Source organism: Silurus aristotelis (assembly GCF_946808225.1).
Source record: "Silurus aristotelis genome assembly, chromosome: 5".
Classification (NCBI taxonomy): Eukaryota; Metazoa; Chordata; class Actinopteri; order Siluriformes; family Siluridae; genus Silurus; species Silurus aristotelis.
Genome location: NC_139578.1, coordinates 10,649,043 through 10,675,183, shown reverse-complemented (window position 1 = coordinate 10,675,183; position 26,141 = coordinate 10,649,043). Strand labels below are relative to the sequence as shown.

The following is a 26,141-nucleotide window of genomic DNA, read 5'->3' as shown; positions in this document are numbered from 1 at the left end:
TGCACATGTCCAAACCATCCCAATCTCACCTCCCTCACCTTGTCTCCAAAACGTTCTGCATGTGCTCTCCCCTCTAATAAACTCATTTCTAATCCTATCCATCCTCATTGTCACTCCCAACAAAAACCTCAACATCTTCAGCTCTGCTACCTCCAGCTCCACCTCCTGTCTTTTAGTCAAAAGTGTCCACAAACAAAAACTACACAATACCTCACTTTATTCTGAACAAAATTCATATAGCATTTTCTTACAATCTTGTAATAATAAAATAGTTCTTCTTTCAGCTTCTCCTATTAGGGGTCTCCACAGCAGATCATCCGTCTCCATACCCCCTGTCCTCTAAAATTGCCTCTTTTAATCCAACTACCTGCATGTCTTCCCTCACCACATCCATAAACCTCGTCCTTAGCCTTCTTTTTTTTGTATTTGTTAACACAAGTTAGAATAAGATCTATATAATTGTTTATTCATTTGATAATGAAAGTTGCTTTTTTATGCTGCTACACTCTGCTGCCTTTGTGGATTGAACAATTTTATGAACACATTTATCAACACTGAATTATTTCTCATCTTCTACATACACACTACATGTCACTAATGTATCTGCAATTTTAATTAAATATATTTTTGAATATGAACTTTTTTCTTATGCTAACCCTAGTTTTGAAAGCTGTAGAATTCCAGAAGAACTAAGCCCAAGCAAGCTGGAGCATGCTGACTGGTATGAGGGGGGAAACAGCTTTGGTATGTGGGGGAGAAAAGCACCCATGTGTATAATCTTACTGCACAATCAGAGGTTTACCTGAACACATAAGCACACAATCTAAAATAAAAAAAAAAAAGGCCCCTTCACCTTCTTGAAAAAAGAAATGTTGCTAAATAAATAGAGAAAAGCCAGTAGACGTTACAGTTTAGGTGATTTATTGAAAAAAAGTTCATATTTATTATAAAATGTAAAAATTCAGCTGGATCGGTACATAACAGCAAATATGCTTATGGACCCCACCACCTCTTCACATTTTACCACGTTAAAGCACTGAGAAACTAGACCTCCAGAAGGTCCAAGACTGTTATGTGCAGTTCTGCTGCATCTACATCAAGTGTTTGTTGTGTTTACTTAAAGTTACACTTTAGTGGGATAAACAATTAGGGCCTAAAATACATAGATATAATCAAATATAATTAATAAGGCATAAACACAACAGAATTAATTATGTTTAAAGTAACCCACTGTGAAACTTCCTCATACCCCAAAAACAAACAACTGTGCCAAGTCCAAATCTGGACACGTTCAAAAAACAGGGTGATATACATACTTTAACACGTGATTTGTCTTAAACTAAACATGTTTCCCCCCTTAAAGTTTACCTTTAAATAAATCACACACAAACAAAAAGCAGCCTGGCAGATTTTTGAGGTTGGAATTTATCTCAGAATATTTCCAGAATCGTTAGGTATAGCTCCTTTAAGTGAGAACGAAGATTAAAAAGGAAAGACTAGAGATGCGTTTCTGTATTTAGTCGTCCTTGTCTCTGGCTCCGTGTTTGAGGATACGCGTGAACTCCACATAGTTAAAGTTGTTCTTCTTGTCGATTGGGGCTTCCCTGAAGAGCTCGTCGACCTCCTCATCTGTGAAGCGGTCACCCATTGTGGTCAGAAGCTCCCGCAGGTAGTCTTCCTGGATAAAGCCTGAGTAGACAAGAATGGTTTGTGGACAGATGATCGATTAAACAAAAGTGTAGATTACAGAATTCAATAGTTCAATAATGTTTATTAACAAACACAATGTTCAGTAAATTCTCTTTAGAGCTAAGAGGCATTGTTACTTTTTCTTTATGATGAAATAACGTGCTGTTTTTCCAGGATCTAGAACAAGCATCTATTATTTATGAAAACTAAATTAAATAATCTGTGGTCTGTAAGATTCTGCAGGTTAAATGCGCTTACCGGTTCCTTCTTCGTCAAAGCAGGCGAAGGCGTTACGGATCACATCTTCTGGGTCAGTGCCGTTCAGTTTCTCTCCAAACATAGTGAGGAACATTGTGAAATTAATAGGCCCAGGGGCCTCAGTCATCATCTCCTCCAAATAGGCTTCAGTCGGGTTCTTACCTGAAAATTAAATAAAGAGAGAGAAATCTGAATAAGGTGTGGAACAGCACAATAAAAAACACGTGTAAAGATACACAGATTTTAATATTTCACAAACCAAAAATAGATGTTGAAAGAAATGTTGGAATTTTTATTAATTTCTCTACGGATCACTACAAATCATTATATTTGTTATACTGCACAAAAACAAGACACTCAAACTGCATATGGGTTTCATTTCAAGTCGCAATACTAATGCAACAGCCAAATTCACACTCTGTAAACGTGCTACAAAACTTTGAGCATTAGTGTAAATCTAACAGATGAAACTTGTTAAAACATTTATCTGACAGCTAAAAGAGACCTTTGCTTGCAGACTGCAAAACAAATGATACTCCATGCTTATCGTACATGTCACCACATGAATCATGCCAGGTGTGAAGTTCCAGAGTAGTAAAAGCTTAGCAAGGAAGAACTCGTAGGAGGTTTCCATTCAGAACTGCTTTTATAAAGGCCAAGTCCATTCAGCCAAACAATTTAAACATAGTGTTTTAGGTGTTCATGATATACCATTGGCTTTCATGGCAAACACCCTGTATAACACTTCAGAAACTATAAGAAACTATGTTTTGCCTCTAAAATATTAATCGATACCGTCAGGGTGATGCTTAGTGCTTAACTATTACAGATATGCGGTTATACCCAATACAACCTTCATGTAATTAGCTTCCCAAAGTGACAGGGCAAAAAAGGCCACACCCACTTGAGAGATGGCCATAACTTCTGACATACTCCACCTATTCCTGTCCGGAGAGTTAACTCGTTACCTCATCTGGTATGAAGTCAAACAAACCCTAAACAGAAACTCCCTACCACAAGTTCATTCTGATCAGAATCAGACATCATGTCCGAAACTTTTTAAAGAGTAGTTCATCATTTCACAAAAACTTGCAGAATACAAAAAAATGATCCCCAACTCTTTGTCACATGCATATTGTACACAAAATGTCCGCATGATACCGAAAATGATAAAAGTTAAAAAAAATAAATAATAATTACCCAGAGAGGCCAGCATGTCATGCAGATCTTCCTTGTCCACAAAGCCGTCACGGTTCTGATCGATCATGTTAAAGGCTTCCTTGAACTCCTGGATCTGTGACTGATCGAACATGGCAAAGACGTTGGAGGTCGCACGCTGAGGGCGCTTCCTCGCGGTCTTTGCCTTCACACGACTTTTGCTGGACATCTTGCCTCTGCTGTGATATTACCTAAAAGCAAAAACAAAAAACAGCAGATTAACAAAAGTTTGGAGAGGAGATTTTGATTTAATATTTTTTTACTTGTTAAAGGAAGGGGAGCGGGGCAGCCTTGGTCTGGCAAAGCACAAGAGAAATGTACCAAGACAATGATGACATAATGCAAAATATCCAAAGTGGTTAAGATGACTGACGTGTTTCCTTACCACAGAGAAACATAAGAACAAAATCAAGTGCAAAGTATATTTCAGGAAATCTTTTCAAAAGAACTAAAGGCTCGATGGACAACAGAAATGGCCATTTCCTGCTTGCATGTTTTTTAAGCATTAAAAACACCAACATCACCAGGCCTCCATGAGATTGTAAGGATGTTATGATGACTAACACGAGCCATTTTTACCAGACCAGTTGCCACACTCGAATGGAAGAAATTTGCTCGATAGACTCTTGTTGTTCTAAACCACTCTGTTTAATCAGCATGCAGGAATTCGCTCTTTGTAACACAAAACAGCTACGCTTTTAGGAAAGTAGAGGGCAGTTTCACAATACTGATTAAGCAAAAAAACCAAAAAAAAACATCAGCATCGGGAACATATTACAGATCGGAGAGGGATAAATGTATTTTCTCAGTTTAGGCTGCTATACACACACACACACACACACACACACACACACACACACACACACACACACAGAGCCAGTGGAAGCCTCTTTCATCTTTAACAACCAATTTAACAACATTTATATACATAAGATTAAAGCATGATGATACATTTTAACACGTGTTGGGCCTGGATTTAGATTTCGTTGTTTTTTTTTTTGCATTTTACCAAACACATTTTCTCCTTTTTTATTTTTATAAAATCAGCCCTGATTTTCATTTAAAATATATATGAGAAGTAAAATATGAACATGATCACACTGTGCTTAATACCGGATATATCAAACACTAAACTTTCAGCAAAAGGATGGCAAAAACAGACAACTGAACACGTTGAGTGATTTGTGTTTTTTTTGTTTTACTCCCACTTGTAAAGACACGATCAGATCGTTTACACTACAATTGCATTCCTATAGAAGGCCGCGAGCCAGTGGAAATGAACTGGATCAAAGATTAACTAAAACCCGTTGAGTGTATTAAATGATTTATAAGGTAGCTAATCATATAGCATAAGATATAACGAAAAGCCAAGATTTGATGTGCAACACCGAAAACCTTTCGACTGGAGTTATTTTGTTAGATTATATGATTCCGGCTATATCGCTCCATCCTCAGTGCTTACTGTGTAGTGTTAAAAAAATAATACACTACAAAAATATCTGAAACGTCGTCGAAGAAATGGCGTTATACCAGTGACTTATATTTCTAATAAAATAAATAATTACAATATAGTCAGTTACCTGACCGGCTCGTATCTCAAAGGCTTAGCAAACCTTGCTAGCAAGAGCTAAATCGCTCCACCCGACTTCGACCAAATAAACATAATTTGACGAATACACTCAGAAACAGCTATGCGCACATTAAATGCGAAAATACGTGTAACTCAGATAATAAATAAATAAAAAATGAATATATGAGAACAAAACTCATACCTGAAACCAAAGAAACTGACGGCCTTCTCAACCACCGCCCAAACTTCCTGATAATCGGAGCGCCAGCTTCCGGACAGGATATCAAGATCAGCCCAACTAGGGTTATAGGGGTGTACAATATAACTCGGGCTTTAAAAATAATACAAAAAAACAAGAAATACGTTTTATCTAAAGCCCAGAACTAAAAAATAAAGGTTTTATTTCCTTATATACACAGTGACTGAATGTTGCATTGACGCTAATAAAATGTGTTTACAAAAATAGATTAAGAACACCCCTCTGTGCTGTTACTTAGTTTATCCAAGCCCAGTCAGAGTCTGGCCTACGTAGACTCTGCAACATGTCCATATATGGGGAGAGCTAATAGTCAGACACAAGACAATGAGAGTTTAGGAAAGCAGCTGTTTTCCTCTTGTACCTTTATTTCAAACTTTAAATCATCCCTTCATTATTATCAAAATTTTTTCAGGTAGAAAAACTCCACTTCAAAAAAAGACAGAAGGCAGGTCAAATTAAATAATGACTAATCATTATAAAAGTACTGGCTGGTACCTGTATATGTATATATATATATATTCATTAACTTCACAAAATTGCCAGTTTGGCACAAATCGCACCTGTCTTACTGTCTTAAGTTTGTTTGTTTTCTGCATTAAATGTCGCACGTTACGTCGTGCCCCAGTTAGTTTTGTGTACCTATCCTAATGTTGCCTTGCCATACTATATTTTGTGGTAAAACATATCATTCAACATTACAATACCACAAATATTGTGCTACAAACCTTTCTAGTGCTTCCTTAAAGTTCCCTAACAAATTGTCCTTGCTTGTGCAAGGTAACAAATTTAATACCAGGGTTAGAATTCCAAGCAAAATAAACAAACTAGGTTCAAGATCCAGGGTTGTGATGTCAAAGAAAAAGGGCTTTATTCAGCAAAAAAACATAGTCAGGCAGTTCCATGGAAGCACCCAAAAACACAGTCAAAGCACAATAATATGTACTATATACAGTATCCATATTTATATACCATCTTCTGCATCCTGTGTACCACCCATCTTATATGTCAACTATTACCTCATCCACCCTTCCTTACTTTTAACTCTTTACTTTGGTAAAGGCCTTAGCCTGTTCATGACCCTCTAACATGGATACCACCTCAAACCCTAACAACCTTTTCTTCTGCCACATTTATTACGCTTGAAAAATCACCCATTCAGATAGGAGCAAGGTACATAGTGCTCCCTGATGCTTCAAATATGCTGATTCTAATCATACATTAATCATTTATTTGAATATACTGATTTGTAATACACGCTAAAAACACTTAATAATGCAAAAATATAAAAAGCACTATAGTACAATTGCTGATGAAGTTGCCAACCCAAAGCTAGAAAAGTACAAAATTATAAAACAGGGCATATAAAACAAACTGAACGCTTTTCCATTGTTATGATACACATTTTTTCATACTCATGCTCAGCCTCCAGCCAAACCCAGTCTTTCCCAGCCCAACATCTAATAGTTTGCACACACTATATGTAAAATACTACTCTCTATATATAAAAAACAAAGATGGTCAAATATATCCCACATTTTGTTTGTTAACCAACAATATACTGTTATTATTAAAAATCTTATACAGACAAAGTGTTCCTTTAGATGTTATGAGCCACAAAGGCTTCCGTCATCATTGTAATACAAATCCCAAACCAGTTCATGCAGTATATAGTGAGTCATTTAATTCCTGAAAGGCTTATGTGTGTGGTAAAAAAAAACAGGTGACACCAAACATGAAAAAAGTGTGGCTGCTTGTTCCACAAAGGCATTTCTTTCTTGTTGCCAGCTATTTTGACAATAATGGCTGTATGTTAAGGACTTTTCAGGCCAATACATCTATACTGCTATACAAGCGGCACATTGACTACTCTGCAATATATCCAAGTTTTATTTCTATAGTATTGTCCCTTGAAACCCAGCCAATAGGGGGGCACAAGCCAGTGTACTCTTAGTGCCGGTCCCAAGCCCGGGTAAATGGGGAGGGTTGCGTTAGGAAGGGCATCCAGCGTAAAACATGTGCCAAATCAAATATGCGGATCACAAATGAGAATTTCATACCGGATCGGTCGAGGCCCGGGTTAACAACGACCGCCACAGGTATCGTTAGCCGACAGGGTACCGGTGGAAATTGGGCTACTGTTGGCCGAAGGAGGAGAAGGAGAGGAGGAAGGCGTCTACAGAGATGGCAGGAAAAGGAGCAGTGTAGGAGAGTAGAGGTTCGGGTTGGTACTTTAAATGTTGGTACTATGACGGGTAAAGGGAGAGAGATAGCTGATATGATGGAGAGGAGAAAGGTAGATGTGTTGTGTGGTTAGGAGACCAAGTGGAAAGGGAGTAAGGCCAGGAACATTGGAGGTGGGTTTAAACTGTTTTATCATGGTGTGGATGGGAAGAGAAATGGTGTAGGGGTGATTCTGAAGGAAGCGTACAGTAAGAGTGTAGTGGAGGTGAAGAGAGTTTCTGATAGGGTGATGATCGTGAAGGTGGAAGTTGAAGGGATGATGATAAATGTCATCAGTGCCTATGCTCCACAAGTTGGCTGTGAGATGGAGGAGAAAGAAAGATTCTGGAGTGAATTAGATGAAGTGGTAGATGGTGTACCTAGGAAAGAACGATTGGTGATTGGGGCAGACTTTAATGGGCATGTAGGTGAAGGGAACAGAGGTGATGAGGAGGTGATGGGTAGGTATGGTTTTAAGGAGAGGAATGTGGAAGGGCAGATGGTGGTAGATTTTGCTAAAAGGATGAAAATGGCAGTGGTGAACACGTATTTTAAGAAGAAGGAGGATCATAGGGTGACGTATAAGAGTGGAGGAAGGTGCACACAGGTGGATTATCTTCTGTGTAGGAGATGCAACCTGAAGGAGATTGGAGACTGTAAGGTGTTGGCGGGGGACAGTGTAGCTAGACAGCATCGGATGGTGGTCTGTAGGATGGTTTTGGAGGCGAAGAAGAAGAGGAGGAAAGTAAGGTTTGAAAGAAGAATAAGATGGTGGAAACTGAAGGAGGAAGAGTGTAGTGTGAGGTTCAGGGAAGAGGTTAGACAGGGGCTTGGTGGTGGTGAAGAGGTGCCGGATGATTGGGCAACTACTGCAGGAGTGATGAGGGAGGCAGCTAGAAAAGTACTTGGTGTGACATCCGGAAATAGAAAGCAAGACAAGAAGACGTGGTGGTGGAATGAGGAAGTGCAGGAGAGCATTAGGGGAAAGAGATTGGCAAAACAGAAGTGGGATCGACAGAGTGATGAGAAGAGTAGGCAGGAGTACAAGGAGATGCGGCAGCAGGTTAAAAGGGATGTGGCGAAAGCCAAGGAAAAGGCATATGAGGAACTGTATAAGAGGTTGGACACTAAGGAAGGAGAAAAGGATTTATACCGATTGGCCAAGCAGAGGGACCGAGCTGGGAAGGATGTACTGCAAGTTAGAGCAATAAAGGATGGAGAGGAAAATGTGTTGACTAGTGAGGAGAGTGTGTTGAGAAGATGGAGGGAGTATTTTGAGCAGCTGATGAATGAGGAAAATCAGAGAGAGAGAAGGTTGGAGGATGTGGAGTTGGTGAAGCAGGATGTAGATAGGATTAGTAAGGAGGAAGTGAGAGCAGCGATTAAGAGGATGAAGAATGGAAAGTCGGTTGGACCAGATGACATACCGGTAGAAGCGTGGAGATGTTTAGGAGAGATGGCAGTGGAGTTTTTAACCAGATTGTTTAACAGTATTCTGGAAGGGGAGAGGATGCCTGAGGAATGGAGAAGGAGTGTGCTGGTACCGATCTTTAAGCATAAGGGAGATGTGCAGACCTGCAGTAACTACAGGGGAATTAAGTTGATCAGTCACACCATGAAGTTATGGGAAAGAGTAGTGGAAGCCAGGCTGAGAGAAGAGGTGACCATCTGTGAGCAACAGTATGGTTTCATGCCGAGGAAGAGCACCACAGATGCCTTATTTGCTTTGAGGATGTTGATGGAGAATTATAGAGAAGGACAGAAGGAGCTGCATTGTGTATTTGTGGATTTAGAGAAAGCGTACGACAGGGTGCCGAGAGAGGAGTTGTGGTATTGTATGAGGAAGTCAGGTGTGTCAGAGAAGTATGTGAGGGTGGTGCAGGACAGGTATGAGGACAGTGTGACGGCAGTAAAGTGTGCAGTAGGTACGACAGACTGGTTCAGGGTGAAGGTTGGACTGCATCAAGGATCGGCCCTGAGCCCTTTCCTGTTTGCAGTGGTGATGGACAGGTTGACGGACGAGGTCAGACAGGAGTCTCCCTGGACTATGATGTTTGCAGATGATATTGTGATTTGTGGTGAGAGTAGAGAGCAGGTTGAGAAGAGCCTGGAGAGGTGGAGATATGCGCTGGAGAGAAGGGGAATGAAAGTCAGTAGGAGTAAGACAGAGTACATGTGTGTGAATGAGAGGGAGGGCAGTGGAGTGATGCGGTTGCAGGGAGAAGAGGTGGAGAAGGTGGAGGAGTTCAGGTACCTGGGGTCAACAGTGCAAAGTAATGGAGAGTGTGTTAGGGAAGTAAAGAAAAGAGTGCAGGCAGGGTGGAGTGGGTGGAGAAGAGTGACAGGAGTGATTTGTGATAGAAGAGTATCTGCAAGAATGAAAGGGAAAGTTTATAGGACTGTGGTGAGACCTGCGATGTTGTATGGATTAGAGACAGTGGCATTGAGTAAAAAACAGGAGGTGGAGCTGGAGGTAGCAGAGCTGAAGATGTTGAGGTTTTCGTTGGGAGTGACGAGGATGGACAAGATTAGAAATGAGTTTATTAGAGGGACAGCACATGTAGGATGTTTTGGTGACAAGGTGAGGGAGGCGAGATTGAGATGGTTTGGACATGTGCAGAGAAGGGACATGAATTATATTGGTAGAAAAATGCTGAAGATGGAGCCACCAGGTAGGAGGAAAAGAGGAAGGCCAAGGAGGAGGTTCATGGATGTGGTGAGGGAAGACATGCAGGTAGTTGGTGTAAAAGAGGCAGATATAGAGGACAGGGTGGTATGGAGACGGATGATCCGCTGTGGCGACCCCTAATGGGAGCAGCCGAAAGAAGAAGAAGAAGTATTGTCCCTTGAGAAGATATACTAAAATAGTTGCTAAAATGTGAGGTACTCATTCATTCATTCATTCATTCATTTTCTCCCGCTTATCCGTAATTCGGGTCGCGGGGGCAGCAGTCTAAGCAGGCCCCCGCCTCCGACTGCTGCCCAATCCTTACAGCACCGTCCCTTACGGTCCCTCCTGCAGGTGGTGAGCCCACGGGAAGTGTGAGGTACTCACTTTTGTGAAATACTGCATATGTTTCAGCATTAATATATTTTGTTTGTACCACTCTGATTGCCTAGATAATCACAGATGCAGTCGATACAACAATATGGCAATTAGTTTGTAAGGGAAATTCAGAAAGAAAATTAACCAAACAGCAATCAACTAGCAAATATCACAAATTTTTAATTACATCAATGATTAACAGAAAAGTGCTTTAACAGGGGGTTGAGCACTTAAAAAAGAAACAATATGGCGGAACCCATAGTATTTTTTTGGCCTTACAATACTCATTATACTACTAAACACTAATGTGCAACACAAAAATATCTAACGTAAAAAAAACAAACATTGAGCAATAACAGAAAACCCCCAGCAATGTTATAGTTGCAAATGCACATTTGGAAAAGCACTCATGTTGGCATTAAACAGCTCCACCAAGAATCATTAACAAAGTAATTTGACTGAATAAGTGTTTCGAGACGGGAATGCCTGATCTTGATTGCACAACAAATCCAACTGGAATGCATGTGATTTATTAATATCATATTTTATTTAATGAACTTATAGCTGGGTGAAAAAAGACAAATATAAGACAAAATATGTGTTTTTTTTTTATTGTTAATTATTATTATTATTAATTATTATTATTATTATTATTATTATTATTTTTAAGGAACCATGTTGGCCAGTTGGTTATTGTTCCAGTTCTGTTCCTATATCTGTTCCCAGTTCTGTTCTGTCTTTCTATTAATTTATGGATGCTTAGTTTGCTGTATATCAGTAATGCAGTGTTACCTGCCCTTCTTGAAGCAAATTAAATATTTTTTCATTTTGTAGATGATGCAAAATGTATGGTAATCTATCCTATGACAAGATAGACTGTTTGCTATGGCTAATCCACCTATTTGCATGTGTTTGAACAGTGAAAGAAAACCAGAGAACTCAGAGGGAACACATCCAGTCAGTTATATGGATTCAAGCTGAGAGGTAGTAAGGTTTAAATATAAAACACACTGAAGCATTTTGGATGGGTACAGCCACAGAAGACATTTTAATCACATGGGGCCAAAGTACTGAGAACATTTATTTAAACTGAAAGTATAGATAATATGTCAATTAAAAGATTATCCAGGTAAAAAAAACTGTCAAGTGAACCAAAAAGTATAATTACAACATACCTATACACAAATCTTAAAATCAAATGTTTTCTTGTGACAAATAACATTTTAAAGATGCTTTCCTATGTAACTTATCTCTGTAGGTTTGTATGATTTAACATTACTTGAATAACTATAAGTAGCTAATGTTACCATTTGAGCAAAAACATTTCTTGTATGCTTTTTTCAATAGGTTTTTAGTTTTATTTTTCTGAATTTCCTTTATTCATGAACACAAAGGACATGACTCATTTTATGTTTATCTTTGCTTAATCTAGTTTATTAATACATTTTTCTGGTTTAGAGGCAGGGGGCACTTGTCCTCCACTCAATGGTCTGATACTAGTCCATATTCAAAAGCACACAGATAACAAGAGAATGACCCATTGCCTGATAATTGAAGATGGAACCTCTGGAGGCTTAAACATTTTATGGAGTGAAAAATATTTATTCTTGTCATAAAATAAGAGTAAAAGTATTAAATATTAGTAATGCCAATGTGAAGTATGAATATAACATAAACTGTTTTAATGTAGATTATTAAAAACAAAGTGCATTTAGTCAGTTATTGTCCACCCTAGGTTTTAATACTTATGTAATATGAACTTCAGGATACAGTACATTGTATCGGACACCATTTGCAAATTGGTTAAGGTGCTAATTAATGAGTGGTCTTCCCTACTATTATCTGTATTTCTCTGTGTCTTTCAGATTTGCTGGCACCTTTAATGAAAATGAGCAAAACTGCAAATGTAAAATCTACTGTTAAAAACGTATTTGCACTGTTTTATCTGTTACATGACTTGACAGATCTTAGCAAGTCTGGCAGACATCGTGTCATCAGTGCCAACCCATCAGCTGAAAGTAAGCCCAGGTGATTTATCTCCATATCAGGATCTTTAGAGCTCCCTGGAACTCTCAGATCTCATCTTCTGTCAGTCCATACAAGCTTAGACTAATCAACACTTCTTTTTCACTCACAATGTTTATCTGAAACGCTAATGTTTATTTCTCTACCGATTTTTTGTATTTCGATCCATACAGCCCACTCAGGTGCTTGTTCAGTCCCCTGTTATTTTGAGACCGGACTACTGCAACTTATTCCTGGCAGGTCTACCTTCGAGTGCAATTGACCCAAAATGCAGCTTGGAAGTTGTCAGCTTTGTAAGTTCTCCCCCACAATGCCATTGCTATTCTTCCTCCACTGGCTTTCTGTAGAAATCCGCATCAGATTTTGCCTACAAAGCCAGAAACAGACCAGCACCCAATTACCTCTAAGCACTTATCTCACCCCACACCATGTTTCCTCAGATTCTCTACCACTGCTTGAATGGTTCCACCATCTCTCAGGAAGTTTTCTCTATTTTGGCACCTAGGTGATGAAATATCCAAACAGCTGAGTAACTGTCAGCCCCTAAACAACATCTAAAGACCTTCATCTTCCTGAAGTGCTTACAGTGTTGTCTGTATGCCCAGTACATTTTGCCTGGACAAAAGAGTTATGTTTTTTTATTGATGGTATTCTTAGTCCATGACCAATGAACCAGTATGAAGAGCTATTTACTGATAGAGATAAAACACTTCAGCATATAACTCTACATCAGGGCATCTGGCAAATGGTAAATGATAACGACTTGTGTGGGCCAGCTGTTTTTAAATAAACAAATAAGTAAATATGAACCATACCTCAGAAACACTGAACAAAAACCAAGAGGTAAAATCGTCTGAAAGTTCCTCAAACTTAAACATTACAGGAAATTTCACAATTTTACTTACATAAAAGATAAAACATAAAGTGACCTTTTTGCTTCTATCTCTATTTCTAGTTTCCACCATGTGAACTTTTCTGCCAAGGTTTTTCAAAAATAATAAACACTGCACCTTCTATTCATATTTGGTTTCCACAATATTTCCCAGAGAAATAGGACATGGCTACAAAGTATACAGCATATCCTTGGGCTTGAAATCAATTAGGGAGAAAAATGAATTGCTTACATGCCAAGTCGTCAATTCTCCATCATTTCTCCTTAATAAAATCTTGTTTTTTATTTTTATTTTGAAGCCTTCCAGCATAGCACAGTTACACACAAATGTATGTAATAATAAAAAAAAAAAACATGATTACGCAGTAACAAGGTCATAATGCAGAAATGGATCATTACAAAATACAATCAAATAGACTTTAGAACAGACAAACCCCAACCCCCAACCTCCACCCTCCACCTACCCCCTCAAACACACACTTTTGCATTGCACCATTGGTACGTAACTGAGGTAACAATAGCATGTGCTATTGTTAGTGTGGAACAAAGCTCTGTTGGCCAGTATGGCCTACTAGTTTCCCCCAGATGACTGATAAGTTTATATTTATGTACATGGAAAAAAATGTTACGGTATTGTAAAAAAAAAAAAAAATTAGGCATTTGTGAAAATAATTGCGTCACACAGGTATGAGAGAGGCAGTGAAAGACTGATGGTGTGTAGGAAAATCTGGTTCTTTCCATTCCATTTAACATGTACAAATTGTCAGATTAACACCATACATCATTTTGTAAATATCATATATGGTTTCAATTAACCCTACTAAATGATTTCACATGATTACCTTATCAACCTATACCTTAATAATTAAGAGCCTATCTGTGTGACTGAGATAGTTGAGCTAGGGCTATATTTAACCCCTCTCTGGCCATAAAAGGTCTCGCGTGGGGCTGAGGCATGTCGTCCCGCCTCGGTATTATTTTGGTTGTTGGAGATTGCTTCTTCACTGCACAGTACTTTGCGTGAATTTTAAGCTTTGTTGATCCTCCCTCGGACCTGAAGCCATCCTGTTACCTCAGTGCTAGCTGAATTGATTTTCTACCCACAGAGCTTTGGATAAGGTAAAAACTATTCAATTTGTGTTGTTAACTTTGTAGTGGAGAAAATTTTATTGCATTGTTCTATGTAAAGGTTTGTTGTGTCAGATGCTCGGTAAATTATCTACGAAAATTTTATGCTGCATGATTTTGCCAAAATGTCCTTCGGATTTTGTCAGTGCATCATGGTCCTTTTGCATGTGCTTCCTGAATTTTAAACTTTTTTACCAAAGTTGTGGATTCACAGGCTCTTAGGGTGATTATATAAAATAATAATATTATCCCACAGACACAAGATTTAATCTGAGTAACTTCACCTTTGACATATGTCATAAAGTCATCTATTATTTGAACATTTTAATAGTTGTATAAATCCAATATTGATAGGACCTAAACCTAACACGACCTTTCTAGACATTTGAGAAAAAAATTTGCCATTGTAACATAGTAAATGACAAAAAAAGCACTTGACAATATGAGGTTCATTATTTAAATTATAAAATAAACCCCACCTCTGCTTATGCAGATATAACTGAACTCACTTAACTTGTGTGTAGAAACTTTAAAGCCTTCAGTGTTAGAGAACTTCAGAGCAGAAGCTAGGCACTGAGCTATAAGGAGAAGGCGATGTCTGGATCGATCCCATTCTACCAGAAGCACCACCGTCACTATGACCGTGCTTACCGTAGTCGGGAGGCGCAGTCTACAGTCAGCCAATACCAGCAGAGCTCCAGCACTTACTCCGCCCACAGAACAGACGCCAAAGGGTAAGCGATCAAGGAGTGAAATCCAAAAACGTAATCACGTCCCATCCTTAAACACTGGTTTAACATCTCCTTGGTCCAGTATATCACTGACCCAGTAATTCATTTCAGCTGAACATTCATTGCTGCCTTGCATTTCCCTGCATATCCCACTAAATATTCATCTAAATTCACCTAAAACAAAACAACTTGTCTGTGAATCCTGCTTGCTTTATACATGTCTGTTTTGCCTTTGGTGGTGCCTGCTGAGACTGCTAGAATGTCTACAAATGTATTCCAGAACCATGTTCAGGTCTGGCTTGTGATGAGTCTGTGAAGAAGTGCAGGGCTTGTTGTTGTGTTTTTGATGTAACTGTTTAGGTTGAAGTTTGATTTTATAGCGTAGTCAACCTTGAGTTTCGCTTTGTATTATTGTCAGTGCAAACACTGCATTTGCTAAAGTCTACATACTTGGTTTGTTTTTATTAAGACCGGCAGCCTGTTATTAGAGACCTTTAATATTGTATTTTAGCTTCTCGACAAACATACTGTATGCTGGGTATTTTGTACCAAGGTCTACAAAAGTTTGTCTGTTTTTACATGAGTTGCATAAATATTCGTTCGATAAGAGGTTTTGAGTCGATGAAGATTTAATTGTTTGTACATACAAAAGGTTGGATTTTATTGCAAAGATTGGTTTGAGTGTAACTGAAATTATTTGGTTGGATTTTTGGTTGGCCCTGAATTCTTATATTCAGGGCTGATCTGAAATAAAATCAAGTTCATATCTAGCAGACACTAGACTTGACATGGCACTTTGTCTGCATTGTCTTCATATTTCCTAGTGTTTGAGAGCATACTGATGACTTTAATCTGGATTTTGATTTTATATGGTTTTTATGCAGATTGTCATACACAAATTAGCTTAATCAGATGCTTATTATGAAAACCCTGTTAAAAAAAATAGAGAAACTATGTATGCTTTGAAAGAAGGAAAACTGAAATATCAATTCAAAAACAAACAAACAAATAAACAAACAAACAAACAAACAAAAAACTCTTAGTTACAAACTGACAATTTGCTTAAAAACAGCCAAATCAGGCCAATCAGAAGGTAAAATATAACTTGTATTGCACTTAAAATATCAGTTCATTTTTCAGAAAAAGGCTTTATTATTATTATAATTATTCAGTAACTGCCTTGACTGATTTAGCCACAACAGTGAAGCTAATAGGAATGATATATAGTTATGAGAGTGAGGAATGTAAATCTGGTGCTGCTGACAGGTCCTGGATGTTTAAGGGATTAATTGAATACCCAATTCATTGAAATGTGTTATTGTAGAGAGGTCGCTCAGTGGTCAAGGTCCTGTGGCTGAAATGTTGTGATTTCAAATCCTAGAGCTGTCAAAGTGTCACTGGGGATCCAGTGGAAATGTACCAAACAGCATACAATCATATGCTTTTTACACACATCCCAAGGATTCAATAAATATTTGTTTGAAGGACACCTCACATTGTCTGGTGTTTTGATGAATCAAAACACAATTTTAATAATTATAAACTATGATTTAAATGATAATTATAATGTAAGTGGGACTGTTACCACATTGTGCAGTGCAGTTGAACTACATTTGGCACAAAGGCTATTGTGGATTTTAAAAATCTGTAGTGTAAATTCCCAGGGTTATAATACATTTGAAAACCCTGGAAAAGAGAGATATTTAGCTGAGACTAAATGTTTTTTTTTTTTTTCTATAAATTTATTTTAAACCCTTTCTGAAGTATGCTATATGGTATAGGCCAAACTAGGTAGTAAATAATATGGTAACACTGTTTTCATTATAACTTTAACACCATTTGGCATTTTAAATATTCAATACCACATGAAAAAAGTACTCTTTGCTCAATTTCCGCCGTTCTAAAAAAACTTCTTAAGCGATTCTAAGCCAACTCATTTGTTTCACAAGAAACTGTACAATATAACAGAACAATGCAACATATGTGAAATATACAAGATTTTGTAAATAGTATGTGGTTAGAAATCAGAAGGCTTAAAGCCCTTGGATCAAGACACTAATATCTGTTACACTGCCTGCCACTTTGTGCTAAGTTTGTATGCACAAATTCTGTTGAGGTCTGAGTGGATAGTTTTACTCTCACTTGTACTTGCACCTCCCTCTTTACAGTCTGTAAATATACCTGTCTCTGTGAGAACTATACTATAATTTAATCCATATGCCAAGGTCGCAGTGTGCTTTGAGACAGGGACATTATGTGCTTGTGTAACTTTTCCAGAGTGGACTCTCTCAAACATGCTTCATAAATGTACAGTATTTTAACAAACTTGGTTAGAGTATTGGTTTCTTATACCGATATTATTATAAGGATATTAGGAAATATTACTAAAGGGCATTGACTTACTTCCCTCCTTTACCCATCTAATCCATAATTCTGCATTTCTCCCACATTCCTTTTACTCCCCAAAATACTTTATATATTCCCTCACCATGTTTTTGCTTACAAGACATTTACTTACGTATGATATTTTTGCTGTGGGCATTTTAGCATTAGAGATACCACCTTCACTTCTCTGGATGAGACGGGGGTGAGTCCTCAGTCAAAGAGATCCAAGCCCACCTACCTGGCTGTGGACAGAGAGAACCAGATTATAGGCTATGTGGTGCCCATCTTCAGGGGAAGGTATGAGCCAGGACTTATGGGACTACGCATAGTCTTATATATGGGGGAAAATGAGCAGGTTTTGAACTGCAGGAATGAAGAAAATCTGTTGATACTATTTTTTAGAAACAGATATGATACTTAGATATTAGCAATAATAAATACAGCATCAGTGGTATGTGGAAGTCTGAAAAAAGGCGTTCACATTTAAATATGTTATATGTATGTATATGAGTATATATGCTGTGATGATACTGACATCCCAATCAACACCTATTCCTCCACCCTCACCTTCTCCACCCAAGTCAAGAGTTTGCGAGTGGTCTGTCAGACACTGAAGAAGCTCGGGCTAAACAGAGTGCTGGTTACCTGGCCCGCAGGGATCTCTTCACCAGCGGGGTGGAGATGGAACGCATGGAGCACAAGTCTCACAGAACCTTCATGAGGGAGTCTGCAGAACGCATTTCCCTCAACAAGAGGGTCAGTGCAGATCGGGAGCACAATCATGGTCACAATTATTCTCTCCAGATCAGTAATACATGACTTAATACCTGAGTGTGATGTAGAAAGAAGTAGCATAACCATTATCGTAAAGGCCTGTATTGTGACTAAAACAATGTTACACTGATATTTGATAACATGTTCTTATATATTTGTAATGCTTCAGGTCATTATGTAGATCATGTCTTTTGATTCTTCGTAAGTAGTGTATACATGTAAAAAGACACTATGCGTAGGACTTTTGCATTCTTGCAGCTGATTAATTATTATTTTTAAATTGCTTTGGCCATTTGTTTTTTCATGCGCTAAAATCTGTATTTGGTTTTATTTACATTTGATTAGAGCCAGTCTCTCCAAAATGAATAGGATTTTCCTGCCTGAGGTTTCTTAAGACACAGCAGCAGTGCACTGATGTCTCTGGACTGTGTGCTAATGTTATGAATGAGGTTGTAAGCTAAAGGAAAGCTTAAACTTAGACTTCTATCATATAATGATAAAAACTACAAAGACCTGTCCTCTGAGTAAATGAAACCTACTATAGATGGAACAAACAATAATGAAGCATGATGTCTGTCAAACTTACTGTGCTGTTTTCATGTTTGTGTTCATGTTAAACATGCGAATATGAATGGTGCATGCTGAATGGTATGGTATAAATGTTTGCATTATTTATAAACAAAATCTTAGCTCTATATCAAGCCTGTGTGTGACCGCATGCCTGTAGATCCATGACAACGAGGAGTATCACAAGCACCTGAACAAGGATAATCTAATGCATCCACCGGAGTTTGTGATCAAGCCCCGCTCACACACTGTGTGGGAAAAACAGTGTGTGCGGCTGCACTGCACGATTACAGGATGGCCTGAGCCCCGGACTGTGTGGTAAGCAACACACACACACACACACACACACACACACACACACACACACACACACACACACACACACACACACACACACACACACACACACACATTTGTTACAAATATCTGCCTCTTGTCTATATTGATGAACAGTGTAAATTATGGATGGTTTCTTTCTGTTAACATTTGTATAGTTTATCATGGTATCTTGAGGAAACCCTTTAAGTGCAGTTGAGTGGCTTAGAGTGAACAGATTTTATAAGGATCTGACTATACAGTGGGTTGCATAACTATTTACCCCCCATTGAGCTTATCCAAATTATTACAAATACTAAGGAAATGGCACAGAGATGACATATATTTTGAAAATGAGTCAAAAGTCAGTGTCTGTCAGAGAAGTAATCAGAACAATGTTTTGCAATTGTTTTGATAGCACTTTATTCTTTACTCATGATGTTTGTTGAGGCATAATTCTGTAACAAACTCTGTGGCCTAACAGGAACAGCTGTATTTATACTGGGATCAAATGACATGTTAATTGCAAACAGGTGGACATTATTTAACTAACTATGTGACTTCTGATGGCAGCTGGCCATTGTACCAGAACATTTATGCAATCTCAAGCTTGAAGTTTTTTGTTGTTGTTGTTGCTGTAAATAAATTAGCAAATATTATTGATTTTCTTACATTTTATTACACTGGGTTATTTTATGTTTACATATAATCTGAATTAAGATTATTTCAGTTCCAAGATTGCAAGTTCAAGGGGGGAATACTTATGCAATGTTATATATGAACAATCATAAGCAAAGATGGATATGTTATATGACTGAAATATGAACTGACTGGTGTCACCCCAGTACCCCCACAAACACACACTTTAATACTAATGTCCCCACTATTAAAGTATATTGTTGGACAGATTAACATTTATGTTAACACAGATAACACTAGTATTGAGCTTATTTTATATAGCCTGAGTAAATATATATATATATATATATATATATATATATATATATATATATATATATATATATATATATATATATATATATATATATATATATGCATATGTATATATACAGATATATACAGTATATGGAACACATCCCATAGCTACAAGAAAACATAGATCTGCTATGAATTATGATGGCACACACATAACTCTCATAACCAGGAATAGCTGCACCTAATATAACAATTTGTAAAAATAAATAAATAAATAAATAAAATAAAAGCAATAACTTCAATTTATACTTGTTCTTTTATCTCTGACATTTCTCCTTCTCTTCCCTCTATACCGATTCTCCCTCCATGCCACCCATCAACCAGGTACAAGAACAATGTTAGCATTGATCCAATGGCTCATCCAGGGAAGTACAAAATAGTGAGCAGCTACAACGTCCACTCTCTGGAGATTAACAAGTAATCATACTCATAAACCCACATGCACATACAAACACATATATACCAGACCATCCACACCTGTTATTACCATTTATCTTAGTACGTCAAAACATCCTAAATCTTTACTGATCTCATTGGATTATAGGTCCAGCAAGGGAAAATAAAGCATAGCAAACACAGTCACACAGGAGACTGCGCCACTAGAACCATGACACCAGAGCTTACACTGACGAAAACTAAACAGCTGAGCTTAAATAGTAAATTACCATTGTCCATACTGTAACCACAGTCTTGCATAGTTCATAGTTCATGCAAATAGTGATACATGATCCAAACCTTCCTCTGCCAGTTGGCCATAACCTGAGGGACACCTAAAAAACCCATGCATCATTGGCATTCCTTCCCTCTTAGATTGGTATCTGTCTCTTTGTCTCACCTACTAGTCTACACACTCGTACACACAGGCTATAAATACATATCTACTTTACACTATGGTTGAATATTCAGTTTTCGTGCTCTTACATTCTAAATACATTGGAGTCAAAGTTCATGGGCTACATGATAGATTACAGTGCTGGTAAAATGATCCAGCCCTGGTCTGGTGATATCACTGCTTGCAATCTATTTTTGTCAGTTAAAAATTCATTTTGGTTGTGATACATGGAAGACATACAGAGTTCACAATGATTTACAGTGCATTGAATCATGTGTATGTGACACTGCGGTGTGTACGTGAATGTCACATGTTTTTCTGTCTTTTTAGATGTGACTTTGATGACACTGCTCAGTATCGTGTGTCTGCCATGAACAGCAAGGGGGAGCTTTCGGCTTTTGCCTCTGTTGTGGTCAAAAGTATGTCAAACATTATACCAGAATTTATAGAAAATTCTTATAAATATAGTTTTTTTTAGGCATTTCAAAGTCCTGGGATTAATGTATAAATATATATATATATCAATTTTAATTATTCAAAATTACTCTTCTTATTTATTATTATGTGCAGTATGATTTGATCGCAATAAAGAAAATCTTGGTTTGTAATATAGGATGTATGTAATTGGTTTGATATTAAGGAATTCTTCTTGTTTGTTTAACATTTAGGATTCAAGGGTGAAGTTGACGAGTCTTTTCCTGCTCCCCGACTCTGTAGGTTTCCAGTGGTTGGGTGTCCTTTCTGTCAAAACTTAAAAATAGTTCAACTTTAAAGTAGGGCTGGCATTCGATTAACACAAATTACTTGTAATTAATCGCATGGTTGTCATAAGTTAATTTGTGATTAATCGCAACTTTAAAGCACACAATCTGTTCTAAAAGTTTTTTAAAATAATTCATAATAAAACAAAAGTTTTTAATACTCAAATGAACATGGGCGAGGTCAAATATGGATGCTTAATGCAAATGTCTGTTCATTATTAGTGAAACCAAACTCAACATAGAGCATGATGACAAAATATTCTTGTAAATGTTTTAAAGTAATTATGGTGTTTTAAATTATATAAATCATTAGGACACCAAATGGAACTTTTGTTATGTTTCCACACGGACGGTTTTTATTGCTGGATAATGAATGTTTAATGATAAATTTCTTTTTTAAGATCTGATTAAAGAAAGGATGTTGTGTTTTTTACATTTATTTATTTATATTTTTTTATAAAAATGGCCAAGCAAAAAAGCCTGCTGCATTAATCACTCACACTTTGCCTTAATGTGTTATTAAAGCGTTAATTTTGATGACTCTTCTTTAAAGTTGTTGTGCTTTGGTAATGTGAAGGAGAAGTACAGCAGCCAGTCAAAGGCTATTGTTACTAATGCTAACAGCTGTTTTGTTTCTCATGTACTGGGTGCAGATAAAAAATGGTCCGGCTCTAGAGGTAACTGGGTTAATACATTTTTTTGTGTTCAGTTCTCTAAGCACTGCATGCCCTCCACCGGTCAATATTGCATGATCACTCTGTCTCAGTCCAAGTTTTGTTTTAAACTTGAAGCAGTGTGAAACTCCAAAAACTAAAGATGCTGATAGTTTAGGTTCTGTATCTTTAGAGATATTGATAATTTTTCCAGATTAAAAAAAAAAAAAAAAAGCTACAGTATGTACGATTTTGGGATTGTTTTTTTGTTTGATAGAACAATGCTAGTATAAGATCCTAGCTGCAGAAAATTCCATAATGTTGGTTGTGAAATACTGTTAATCATGCAGCAGTGCCCATGATTTATAGATTCTATGGTGTACCTGTGCATATTCTACACAATCAAAAAATAACCAATAAACCATTGTAAACTACTCACTTCATTAAAACTTAATGAAATCATAATGTAGTAATGAATATGGGGGTTCTCTCTGGATTTGATCTCCACAGATTAAGATAATCTGATAACAATAGCTAGCTAACTATAATACATTGTAAATAATTCAATTGCAAATATAATCATTTCAGAAAATACATGGGTACTTTTTTTATGTATATAGTTATTCTGAATTTAAGTCTGATAAATATAGCTTAAGGATGGACACAAAGTTTATATAATTATATTATTCTAATATTTTCCTTTTGCAATGTAGTGCTCTATTGCAGCACCCCTAATGGCCAAAGGCTGTTACAGCACTATGATTTACTATTATACGAAGTCAGGAGAACTACAAACAAAAATCCTATGCATTGTAGCTTGAATATTTTAAATATTACATTCTCTATATGATTATAAATGTCTGCATGAATGCTGTCCCTGCACTATTTGTATTGTATTCATTTCTATCTTCTTGATATCACAAATTATTTTTCTTTCATCCTCCTTTCTTCTTTTCCTTACGTATGTTGTTTCCAAAGAACAGCTATTGCGGTGTAAATTTAAAGTGCCTTCCTGTACTCACATTAGTCACACTATTTAACTGCCCCTTAGATTCATTTATTAATTTAGCCTGCAGCCTGTGAAGCAGGAACACAGGTAATCAGGCCAATGCAGTCCATGCACATATTCACACCTCCACTCTAGGGGCAAATAGTTTAGGACAGGGGTGCACACACTTTTTTTTAGCATGAGAGCTACTTATAAAATTATCAAGTCAAAATGATCTACCTACTATAAAAAAATGCATAAATAAATATCTATTTATGTCATGCGATCTACCCACACTACCTTTGCGATCAACTGGTAGATTGCGATCGACGTATTGGGCTTCCCTGTTCTAGGATATCTGCCTAATGAATTTTTTTGGAAGTTCTTGGTTATGCTTTTTTTTTTTTTCAGCATGGAAAAGCTGTTCTTTAGCTACATTTTTTTTTATAAAAAAAACTTGCAGGATAATTATTTCAAATGACAGCAAATTATCATCAGAATAGAATAATTAAATACGTCAAGTTTATTTCTATAGCGCTTTTCACAACGGACATTGTCTCAAAGCAAATAAAGTATATTTATACCAGAATATATTTATGCTTTGTTATATATATTAATAGAATAATTATTTTCCTGAAATTTGACATAGAACATTGATCCTGTTGCTAGATAAACAAACACAGCTGAGATTAACACCTTATGCCATAAATAAATTCATTACATTTTTACTTCTTGTTTCTACTATTGTGTATCCTAACCAACATTCTGCACTGTCTAATGTAATGCAAATGCTGTTTTTGCACAGGTAACATTCACCAAGTCTGATGTGGAGCACTCTCTCACCTATTTCTAGTGATTCTGTAGACCTCAGATTTTTTTTTTTACCTCTACATATTCTTGGTTATTTGTGTGTTTTAGTGCCCTGCCTGGAGTATGGAGTGACTTTTGAGACACATATTGTAGAAAAGTTTGGCGTGTCTTTTGGACGTGAGGGTGAGACGATGAGTCTGGGCTGCTCCGTTGTCATCTACCCAACCCTGCAACGCTTCCAGCCTGAGATTGAGTGGTACAGGGATGGTGAGTGAACAAACACTTAACATTATACAGATATTCAGTAGCTACCTGAAATGTCTTTTTTTTTTTAATTTCAATCTTTCCATTTTAAAATGTATTTATAAACCTTTTCAATGTTTATTTGTGGTTTATGCATTATGTGTTAGATAAGTTGCTGGTGAAATCTAAGTGGGTTCAGATGCACTGGAGTGGAGACAGAGCTACACTTACACTCACACACCTCAATAAAGAAGACGAGGGGCTTTATACTCTTCGTGTCATCACAAAGTCTGGTTATGAGACACACTCTGCCTATGTCTTTGTCCAAGGTAAGGTTTGGGAGGACTGGAGGAAAGGGATGAGTAACAGAACAAACTGTTTTTTTTAGATTTAATTAATCAACAAATAAATTTGGTTTGGTGTATGTGTGCATTTTTGGTTTATATGTTAAAGCAGTAAATAGTGACTAAAGAAAACTTGACTTTCTCAATTTCATTGTTCAAACTTGCTCCAGTACCTTCTCGCAAAGCCACAGAGTTAAATTTGTCTTAATCATCTTTAAATTTGTTAAATTTGTCTTAATCACATTTATTTTGTGAGCAGTTATTCTACAACCTACTGAATCCTAAATACTCAGTCACTGAGTCATAATAACATGATAAGAAATGTGCTTTTAGTTCTTAAGTGTGATCAGAAGTGGTCTCTGTATACATACTTGAGAGGCACCAATGTTCAATGCAATGATTCTAGAGGTGATGTTGCTAATCCTGGATGAAATCTGAGGTCAGAAATCCTTGACACAGTTACAGAAAAAGCACAAGGTCAGCAGGTTTTAGATCAAACCTGCTAGAATGACAATGTTGAATTCTGTACTAAAGTTATGAACACAAGTGTCATTCTTATGTAGGTGGGTAAGGGTTAGTTAAAGATGACAAATCAATAAGCATAGTATCCATATCTATAGTCTAATTTTAGTCCAACACCAGCAGTGGCTCCAAAGAGATGGGAAGCTTGGTGTTTGTGTGCAGTGTTCTTCACTATCTCTTGAGGCTATGGACCACAATTCATTAAAGACATCACTAATGTCTTTGACACTGGGATGCAGTGATCCTGAAGGGTGCAGGAAGGACATCTTTGTTTAACCTTTGTTATCCAGGTTAAACAAAGATGTCCTTTCTGCACCCTTCAGGATATCCGATTTACAGAGAAGCACCGGGTTTGATGGTAGAAACCAACAAACCTCCCTTATGTCAACATTCTGGGCTGGTGGTGTAGTGGATTTTCTATTCCTCTGTGTACTTTGAGTAATAGTCTGGGACAGGTTGTCTTGTCCAGATTTGACAGTATGAATGTTTCTAAATTTTTAGCAATAATGGCATATACTCAAGTTGTATATATAGTGTGTGTTTTAAACTACATTGTAGTATGCATTGTATGTGTATGTTGAGTACTAAATATCCAATGCTATCAATCATTAGAATATTGTGTAATAGGTTATAATCCATCTGCTCTCAGTAGACATCTGAATTTTAGACCATACAACCATAACACCCCCTCCCCCACACACAAACTGACACACAGGCAGCTGTGGAAAAAGTGATGTCTTTTTGTTGATTCCTATTATCCTGCATGACCTCATATAAATTTGAAATCCCAGTTTAAATGACTTGGCCTGTAGTTGTATTGGGCTCTTGTGGGTGTCATAGTCAAAGTCTTAAGCACATGCCATTAAACATAAAAATATGTTCATGGAACATAGGCTCATGGAAAGATACTTAGAA

At 37.2% G+C, this 26,141-nt stretch overlaps 2 protein-coding genes and 1 long non-coding RNA gene across 12 annotated transcripts in view; 2 read left to right on the top strand and 1 right to left on the bottom strand.

Moving 5' to 3' along the window:
- Positions 1–904: 904 nt before the first annotated feature.
- On the bottom strand, positions 905–5,087 carry myl12.1 (myosin, light chain 12-1). Its single transcript, XM_083542234.1, has 4 exons — positions 4,938–5,087; positions 3,148–3,356; positions 1,948–2,109; positions 905–1,689 (listed from the first exon to the last, which is right to left on the bottom strand). The coding sequence occupies exons 2-4, from the start codon at positions 3,332–3,334 to the stop codon at positions 1,517–1,519; spliced, it is 522 nt and encodes a 173-aa protein (XP_083398360.1). The 5' UTR covers positions 3,335–3,356; positions 4,938–5,087; the 3' UTR covers positions 905–1,516.
- Positions 3,370–13,519, top strand: LOC310726537. The gene is made up of 3 exons (XR_014533786.1): positions 3,370–4,478; positions 11,187–11,244; positions 12,225–13,519. It is a non-coding gene; the product is annotated as an uncharacterized lncRNA (long non-coding RNA).
- Positions 13,520–14,137: 618 nt separating this feature from the next.
- The window catches only part of myom1b (myomesin 1b), a 33,975-nt gene continuing 21,971 nt past the window's right edge, over positions 14,138–26,141 (top strand). For 2 of the 10 annotated variants that reach the window (XM_083542118.1, XM_083542116.1), the window contains exons 1-11: positions 14,138–14,296; positions 14,841–15,039; positions 17,584–17,718; positions 18,003–18,177; positions 18,923–19,080; positions 20,398–20,490; positions 21,236–21,324; positions 21,574–21,618; positions 22,320–22,343; positions 24,226–24,384; positions 24,528–24,689. In XM_083542118.1, the coding sequence (XP_083398244.1) occupies positions 14,900–15,039; positions 17,584–17,718; positions 18,003–18,177; positions 18,923–19,080; positions 20,398–20,490; positions 21,236–21,324; positions 21,574–21,618; positions 22,320–22,343; positions 24,226–24,384; positions 24,528–24,689 (1,180 nt within the window). In that variant the 5' untranslated portion in view covers positions 14,138–14,296; positions 14,841–14,899. Of the gene's footprint in view, positions 14,297–14,829; positions 15,040–17,583; positions 17,719–18,002; positions 18,178–18,922; positions 19,081–20,397; positions 20,491–21,235; positions 21,325–21,573; positions 21,619–22,319; positions 22,344–24,225; positions 24,385–24,527; positions 24,690–26,141 lie in introns of all 10 variants that reach the window. The other 8 variants (XM_083542120.1, XM_083542119.1, XM_083542117.1 and 5 more) reach the window with 6 other exon arrangements.